At 39.0% G+C, this 9,374-nt stretch overlaps 1 protein-coding gene across 1 annotated transcript; it reads right to left on the bottom strand.

Moving 5' to 3' along the window:
- Positions 1-405: 405 nt before the first annotated feature.
- LOC129892546 (putative multidrug resistance protein) lies at positions 406-9,374 on the bottom strand. Its single transcript, XM_055968128.1, has 7 exons — positions 9,186-9,374; positions 9,041-9,095; positions 8,273-8,460; positions 4,926-5,383; positions 4,177-4,717; positions 1,817-3,789; positions 406-775 (listed from the first exon to the last, which is right to left on the bottom strand). The coding sequence occupies exons 1-7, from the start codon at positions 9,372-9,374 to the stop codon at positions 406-408; spliced, it is 3,774 nt and encodes a 1,257-aa protein (XP_055824103.1).

Consider the following 9,374-nt stretch of genomic DNA (forward strand, 5'->3'; position numbering starts at 1 on the left):
ATACATCCGAAATTTTCTTGTTTAATCTTTCTGCTCTCATTGAAGAACTTTTCCCACAACAGAATAGGTCTTCAGTCAAAAGTAAAAAAAGAAACAGCAGAAAGTACTAGAGATTCTAATAAGTTGCTACTAAGATGTGATTATTCTACCAATTGAAATAATTTACTAGCATTTACCACAACCACATATTAAGTGTAATGATCACAGATCTTAGGTTATTTTCAATAGACTCTAAATCAAGAAAAATTTACTAGCATTCATTGGAAGAAAAAATACATGAAATGTGATCAGAATATTCAATAGAAAGTACAATATCATATCTCAATTTACAAAAATGATGGCAAATGTAGCACAAAACAAGCTCCTTCATATGAAACAAAACTATCATTTTTCCAAGTTTTACCTTTAAGGAGAGTTTCCTCCTTGCAATTTTACCAAAGAATAATATGCACCATATTTTCCTATAGAAATTAGATCAGAATGTGAGCCTTGTTCTGCAACTGTTCCATCCTTTATAACAGCAATAGAAGCAGCTTTCTGTACTGTCGATAGCCGATGAGCCACGACAATGCATGTTCGTGCCACCATCATTTTCTCTAGTGCTTCTTGGACCGCGCTTTCAGACACGGTGTCAAGAGCACTAGTTGCTTCGTCTAACAATAGGATTTTCGGGTTCTTGAGTATTGCTCGGGCAATGGCTATTCTTTGTTTCTGACCTCCTGATAGCTGCACTCCTCTTTGTCCACATTGAGTTTCATATCCATCATTCATCCCACTGCATTACAAAAGTAAGTGAGTTAATGGTATGTATAAAGTTTGTGCAACAGTTTTGTTTAGTAAAAGGGATAAGAGCCCGTTTGGATTGGCTTTAAGTTGGTCAAAACCAACTTAAAGCCCCTTTTTAGCTTTTGGACGTGTTTGCCTAATGCTGACTTTAAGCCATAAAGTTCTTGAAGTCAGTCAAAAATGAAAAGTTAGGATTCCTAACTTTTTTTTCCAAAGTGCTTAAAGTCATTTTCTTTGACCATGGAAATTACTTTTATATCCCTTATATTTTAACTAAATTCTCAAACTACCTTTTTTTATTCTTTTAACCCTAAAATTCACATCATAAGCACTTTTATCCAAACACTCAACTGCTTATTTATAAAAATAACTTTCAGCACTTCAAAGTTCTAAAAGCACTTCATACATAAAAACTACTTTTTTTAAGCCCATCCAAACGGGCTCTAAGACACAAAAACACACTTGAAGTATCATGCTTTAGTCAGTTTCCTATCTGAACTATCAGGTGTTCACTTTTCTTATCCGAACAATCACTAACTATTTATCAAAACACACCTTGACTAGTATCTGATGGTGCGTGTACACTCTTTTTCTTGTTTAAAAATGTTGCCAAGTGGCACTTTTTTTAATAAAAAAAAATAAACACTTGAAGTATCACTATATTGCGATTTCTGTACATGAACTATCAGATTTTTGTGTTTTCTATCTGAACTATCACCAATTATTTATTAAAATACATTTCGAAATTAATGAGTCAACTATCACGTGGAAGAAATTTTATGGGAAATAAGTTGTCACAAGAGTTTTGGCGATTGTATTCAAACACTTGGTCTAGTCAGCTTTGAGATGTGTTTTGATAAATAGATGGTGATTGACTGATTGTTCAGATAGGAAACACAAACACCTGATAGTTCAAGTATGAAACTCGCAAAAACATCATACTTCGGGTGTTTTGACCATAAGTCTCAAGTAAAAATGACCTTTGTTATGGAAAAACTTCATATTAACTTGTGATGAATGCATATCTAACCTTATAAACTCATGAGCATTAGCGAGCACAGCGGCTTTTATTATCTCAGATTCGCTGGCGTTCTCTTTTCCATATGCAATGTTCTCATAGATAGTTCCTGCAAAGAGAGTTGGTTCCTGGCTAACTAATGCAATACTTCTCCTCAGGGATCTCAAGTTGTAGTCTTTTATATCCCTTTCGTCGATATAGACTGATCCTTTATATGGATCATAAAATCTTTCAATAAGCCCAATTATCGTTGATTTTCCACAACCACTTTGTCCAACTAATGCTACTGTGGTTCCTGCACTTATCTTGAGGCTTAATCCCCTGAAAATCAGCTGGTCTGGTCTTGATGGATAAGCAAAGAACACTCTTTTCAGCTCCACACGTCCCCTTATTTGTGTTCTCGTTGCATCTATTGCTGACGAATCATCTGGATTGATCTCGGTGTTTCTATCAAGGATTGCAAAGACTGAACCCACAGCATTATTTCCTCTAGATATATCTTTAGTCATGCTTCCTGCCTCAGCAATAGTATAAGCAGTGAAAAGCAATGCTAGAAATGCTTGAAAAAGTTTCTCAGGAGATATGTCCCCTTGTGACAATAGTTTTCCACCGTACCAGTAAGCTAAAGCTGTAGAAGCTGCAGCTAGGAATTGAGAGCTACATAGACCTATACCGGCATACCAAGATTGTCGTATGCTTTCCTTTCTTGGACCTTCTAATGTGTCTCTAAAGAGCCCTACTATCCTTTTCTGAGATGAGAAAGCAGTGATAGTTCTGTGATTAATAACAGCTTCACTTGCTAACTGGCTTCCCTCTCTTTGAGCTTTCTGTGCTTTTACAGACATACTCTTCATCAGTACAGTTCTCGCATAAAAGCTTCCAATGAGCAAAGGCTGAGCTGCCATCATCACTAAGGACAGCTTCCATGTTAGGAAAAGTCCTAATGTATAAGCAAATGTAGCGGCAAAGAATGCTTGAGTTAGCAGTGACATGCGATCTCCCACAAGGGAACGAACCATGTTGGCTTCAGTTGATAGGCGAGCACATATGGCTGCACTCGTGTTCTCATCTTGATCGAACCACCTGATCTCAAAGGTCATGAGTTTGGCAAGCAGGATCTCCCTTATCCTTCTGGTTAGCCTTTCTCCCATGACAGCAAAATTATAGTGTTGGATAAGATTCATGAAGAAGTTGAAAACAGCAAGACCTATGAATATGAAAGAATAAATCCTCGCGTGGGATTGGATGGAGGATTTATCAGGTCGAAAGTAAACAGATATAACTGCTCCAACACAGTAGGCATTTATTGGCTGAACAGCTCCTGAACCTATCGCTCCGATGCATCCAAGCAAAGCTCTGCCCCATTCAGGAGCATTCATTTGGAGCAAACGCAATTGTGAAGGTGCTGGATGAGCCTCTTTTGTGAAATGGTCATCATAACTTTCATATGATTCTTCATACTGAACAGAGTAAGGAGCTGAGAATGGTGTACTTCGAGAAAATGCTGGACTGAACGGGTATATAACCGGTGTGGCTGCTGCACTAGAGATCATGTTGAATGGACTTTGAGGGGTATTAGTAACTTTTCGATAGCTACTTCTTCCACCCGTCTTTCGATTAGGGGTATTGGCTACATCATTTAATGTAACTAGTTGCTGCAGCTGCACCAGTTTGTAATACTCTCCACCTTCACCATCAGTCATTTGCATAAGCTCTTCGTGTGTTCCAGACTCGATTACCCTCCCTCTTTGAAGAACCACTATCCTATTCGCCATTCTAATAGTGGACAGACGGTGAGCTATGACGATTGCAGTTCTTCCCATGGATGCGTGATCGAGGGCCTCTTGTACAACTCTTTCAGATTGTGAATCTAGTGCACTTGTAGCTTCATCAAGCAGCAGGACTTTTGGATCTCTTATCAAAGCCCTCGCTATGGCTATTCGCTGCTTTTGTCCTCCAGATAACTGCAGACCAAATTGGCCAACCTGCAACATTTTTACAATTATAACAAGGACTTAGAACACAGTAGACTTGTAGTGATGTGGTTTTCTTTTTACTATCATGACTAGGTACTCCATTTCAATTTGTTTATTATACTTTCTTTTTTAGTCTCTTTAAAAGAGAATGCCTCTTTCCTTTTTTTGGCAACTCGTTAGTTCTTACTTTCCACATGGCATGTTTAAAACCACAAGATTTAATGGAACTTTGATATATTCTACGTATCTTTAATTTAAGATCACAAGATTTAAAATTATTCTATGGTTTCTTAAACTCCATACCAAGTCAAAACCAGACAAACAAATTGAAACAGAGGGAGTACTAGAGAAAAATTCAGATAAATTCTTCTGAACTTTGAAACTGAGATTATGTACCTGAGTTTCATATGCATCTGGTAACTTGATAATGAAATCATGAGCATTTGCAGCTTTTGATGCCTTCTCTACTTCTTCCATAGTTGCTCCCTCTTTGCCGAATAGTATGTTCTCTTTTATCGTTGTTGCAAAGAGAATTGGTTCTTGATTAACTAGACCTATTTGGGACCTCAACCATTTTATATGGAGTTTCTTTATCTTGTGTCCATCCAACGAAATATCGCCTTCAATGGGATCGTAGAATCTCTGAAGCAATGAAATGATTGTGGACTTCCCAGAACCACTACTCCCAACAAGTCCTGTAGTTTTTCCAGGAGAAATTCTAAGATTTAGGCCTTGCAAGATAGGCGTATCGGGCCTTGAGGGGTAACTGAAGTATACACCATTGAATTCAATTTCTCCTCTTACATATGACAATGCTTTCCCCTTCTTGTCTTCAGTGTCAATTGCAGGTTGTCGATCAATCATCTCAGTGATCCGAATTGCAGCAGATTTTGCCTCTGTGATTGCTGTAAGATTTGGAAGAGCCGACAGAATGTTTCTGCATGAACATGAAGAGATTAATCAACATCATTTCCACTTTCCTGGAACATATACAGACTAAAAGCATGATTATTAAGGTAAGAACTATATTGCTCGGACTCTCCAAAAAAGTTACTTTAACAGTGTCGGGTTCTCCAAAATGCACTATTTTTGGAGGATTCGACACTTTTGAAGAGTCCGAGCAACATAGGATAAAAGAAACTTACAATCCTCCCATAAGAACATTGAAACCTGCTACGAATACATCACCTCCTTTTTCTCCGTGTTTGCTGACTAGAATCGATCCAAGCCATGCTTGAAAAGCCCAACTAATATAAACCATTCCCAAGCTACCTAGCAACAACCCTCTAGCAAAGCCTTGTTTAATTCCTAGTTCCATAACTTTCTGCAACGATTGGCTGAACTTCTCGAGAGTTTGGTTCTCAGCTACATAAGAATACAGAGTTCTTATAGAAGAGATAGCTTGTTCTGCTATTCCTCCAGCAACCCCATATGACTCTATCATCTGCATTCCCACATTCATCATCATTGTACCAAATCCAAGTCCGGGAATGATGAACATTAAGGTGAATGGTATGGCGGCCAATGTGATCTTCCATGAGAGTAGAAAGGCAAAGATATGACAGAACAGGAAGGATGACATGTAAGCCAGGCAATCAGGTATCTGCATCAAAACACAAAATGAAGACAAGAGACTATAAAATGTAAAACTTGAGAATAAAGATTGGCTATTACATTTTTTTCTATAACTGAAATTAATTCTATAGTTATTCTACATTATTTGAGAAGAAAAAATCTTACTACTGCTATAAATATGCTGGTTAAGTGTTGCAACATATAAATACGTCGTGTTTGCTATTCTTCACCTGTCACCTTGCAGTGGGGGATCCCCATTGACACAAGAGTGATCACTTGAACATCTCTCGCAAGAAAATCATACTGTATACATAAGTTAAGTATTACCTTTTATACATGTATACTAAAATCTTGAGCTCCCTTGACGGAATTCCCTTGATAAAAAGCACGGATGAGGTGGAGAAGTGGACGAATAAGGAACTTTATAAGATAGCGAGGAAGGAGGCAGTTTCGACGGCAAAATCAGCTGCTTTTAAATGCCTTTATGCTGAACTAGAAGAGAAAGGTGGGGATAGAAAATTGTTCAAGCTAGCCAGGGCGCGGGAGAGAAGGGCACACGATGTGGATCAAGTGAAGTGCATTAAGGACGAGCATGAAAAAGTATTGGTAGAGGAGACCCTCATTAAACAGAGATGACAGTCATACTTCCATAAACTCTTGAATGACGAAGGTGACAGATACTTTGTGTTGGGAGATTTGGAACATACAGGGAGGCGTCACGATTTTGGGTATTGCAGGAGTATTAAGGTCGAGGAGGTTAAGAGTGTTGTTCGTAGGATGCGCTGGGGAAGAGCAACCGGACCTGACGAGATTCCTGGGGAATTTTGGAAGTGCGCGCGCTCGGTAGGTTTGGAGTGGTTGACTAGGTTATTTAATGACATCTTTAAAACGGCAACGATGCCCGAAGAATGGAGATCAAGCGTAATGATCCCTCTATACAAAAACAAAGGGGATATCCAGAGTTGCAACAACTATAGAGGTATCAAGCTACTAGGCCATACTATGAAAGTATAGGAAAGAGTGGTGGAGATGAGGGTGAGGAGAGGCGTGTCTATTTCAGAGAACCAGTTTAGATTTATGCCGGGACGCTCAACTACAGAAGCCATCCATCTTATGAGGAGACTGGTGGAGCAGCATAGGGAGAGTAAGAGGGACTTGCATATGGTATTCATCGACCTAGAAAAGGCTTATGATAAAGTTCCAAGAGAAATACTATGGATATGTTTGGAGGCTAAAGGTGTACATGTGGCATACATTAGGGTGATCAAGGACATGTACGAGGGAGCCAAAATCAGGGTAAGGACAATATGAGGGGACTCGGAGCACTTCTCAGTGGTGATGGGATTGCATTAAGGATCAGCTCTTAGTCCGTTTTTATTTGCCTTAGTGATGGATGGATTGACGCAACAAATTCAAGATGAGGTGCCATGATGTATGCTTTTCGCGGATGACATAGTCCTGATGGATGAGACTCGTAGCGGAGTTAACGCTAAGCTGGAGGATATGAGACATACCTTGGAGTCTAAAGGGTTTAAGCTGAGTAGGACCAAGACAGAGTACTTAGAGTGCAAGTTTAGTGAGACACATCAGGAGGTTGGCGTGGAAGTTAGGCTTGGTGCCCAGGCCATCCAAAAGAGAAGTAGTTGCAAGTATCTTGGGTTTATCATGCAAGGCAGCAGGGAGATTGACGATGATGTCACACATCGTATTGGGGTAGGGTGGATGAAATGGAGGCTCGCTTCCGGAGTGCTATGTGACAAGAAGGTTCCACCAAAACTTAAGGGCAAGTTCTACAAAGTGGTGGTTAGACCGACTATGCTGTATGGGGCGGAGTGTTGGCCAGTTAAGACTTCTCACATTCAAAAGATGAAAGTTGCCGGGATGAGAATGTTGAGATGGATGTGTGGGTACATTAGGAGTGACAGTATTAGAAATGAGGCTATTCGGGACAAGGTGAGAGTGGCCTCGGTGGAAGACAAGATGCGGAAAATACAACTGAGATGGTTTGGGCATGTGAAGAGGAGAGACACAGATGCCCCAGTGCGGAGGTGTGAGAGGCTGGCCATGGATGGTTATAGAAGAGGTAGGGGTAGGACGAAGAAGTATTGGGGAGAGGTGATTAGACAGGACATGACACAGTTACAGCTTACCGAGGACATGACCTTAGATAGGAGGGTGTGGAGGAACCACATTAGGGTAGAAGGCTAGTACATAGTCTCGTTATTCTTTCCTATTCGTAGGTGCATTAGCGCATTACAATTTCGTGTGCTCTGATTTCTGTTATTTCTGTTATTATTTATTACTCTCTATACTTTGATTACTCTATTTTATCTGTGACGCTTTCGTTATTTGTTTTTCCCATATCGCTTTTAATTTTTTAGCTTTATCTGACATCTTTTTATGCTTTTATTGAGCCGAGGTCTCCAGAAAACAACCATCCTACCTTGGTAGGAGTAAGGTCTGCGTACACTCTACCCTCCTCAGACCCCACGTTGTTGGATTTCACTGTATTGTTATTGTTATTGTTGTTGTTTCTACATTGTCTTCATTATTTTGTTCCTTTCATCGTTCCTTGAGTTAGTTTTTAAATCGAAGGTGTAACTTTATATTGGGAAAACTACTATCCTAAAGAAAATTTCCTGAAAAAATGTATGCTAAACTTCATTCTTGTATTTTTATAAAACAATTCATTGTGCACATTTAGACTCCTCATAATTATTCCTGCTTTGGAAACATTTCTTTTGAGTGGAGGATCTATTAGAAACAAGTCCCTCTACCTCGCAAAAGTAGGGATAAGGTTTGCGTACATTCTACCCTCTCCAAACTCCCCACTTGTGGGGTTACACTGAGTATATTATTGTTATCTATTTTCAATGAAATAAATTCACAACACAAATGGAAGAGAATATATATTTACCTTCTCGCCTATGGTGATTTGGATGGTAGTTGAATCAGCAGATACAGTTGATATTACTTGATAAGTAGTGGAAGATTCAGCTGCCTGTGTGTCGAAAAATCCAACTTCTTGCCTCAGAACAGATTTTAGGTACTCTAGTCTCATTCTAGATGTTTGTCTTTCTGCAGTTCTTGCCCAACATAATCCTTCTGCACTTGCAAATGTTTTAATATGTCATCTTTTGTAACAATCACGAAAAAAAGTTTGCATGTTTTTACAACAATCTCAAGTTAATATATAATACTAATAACCAAGTTCAGAGTCAAATAATCCAAAAGAGAACCCCTGACCCTTCCCACCAGGAGCTACCCCTGCCCTAAGATAAGACTATTCCCGACCTCTAGTCAGAGCTAACTGGTTCGGATAAATTAGCAATTCCTAGTCCGAATCCTGAACTTTGTTCACACTTGAAACTAGCAATTCTTCTTCCAACTTCGTAACTCTATATTATAAACAGGAGTTCGTCCTTCTTCAAAGAGATAAAAGTCATGTGACTTTTACATACTTAATTTCTTACTCTATATACAAAGTTTGAGAAAAAGATATAGAATACACGTGAACTCATAGATTACACTGTTTATTCGCCTTCCACTCTCTTTTTTCCCCCACCCCACTCTATTGGGAGGAACAATAGTGTTCTCATTTACCCTCCAGCGTGACTCGAAACTGGTGGAGGTGCTCGACCACTTGAGCAAGCTTAACTTGTCATTGAACCTTAGATTCACTTACCAACAAAAGCAGCCAGTCCAACTCCAATTGCAACATAGAGCAACCTGAGAGAATACTGCAATAAAATGAAAAAGAAACAGTTAGTTACTCTAAATTAATGTTTACTACTACTAATTAATATGCAAAGCTAATCAATTAGTGTCACCTTGTTGACAGTCTTCATAGGAACAGAGTTACTTAGGTTTCCATAATCATTAATTACATCACTAAGCACAAACATCATTAGAGGAATCTGCAAACCATCTCCCATACTACCTAAAGTACCAAAGAACATTAACAACTTGTCTTTTTTATCAGCAAATCTAAACATGCCTCGTCTATTATTATCCCTCAT

Source organism: Solanum dulcamara, chromosome 6 (assembly GCF_947179165.1).
Source record: "Solanum dulcamara chromosome 6, daSolDulc1.2, whole genome shotgun sequence".
Classification (NCBI taxonomy): Eukaryota; Viridiplantae; Streptophyta; class Magnoliopsida; order Solanales; family Solanaceae; genus Solanum; species Solanum dulcamara.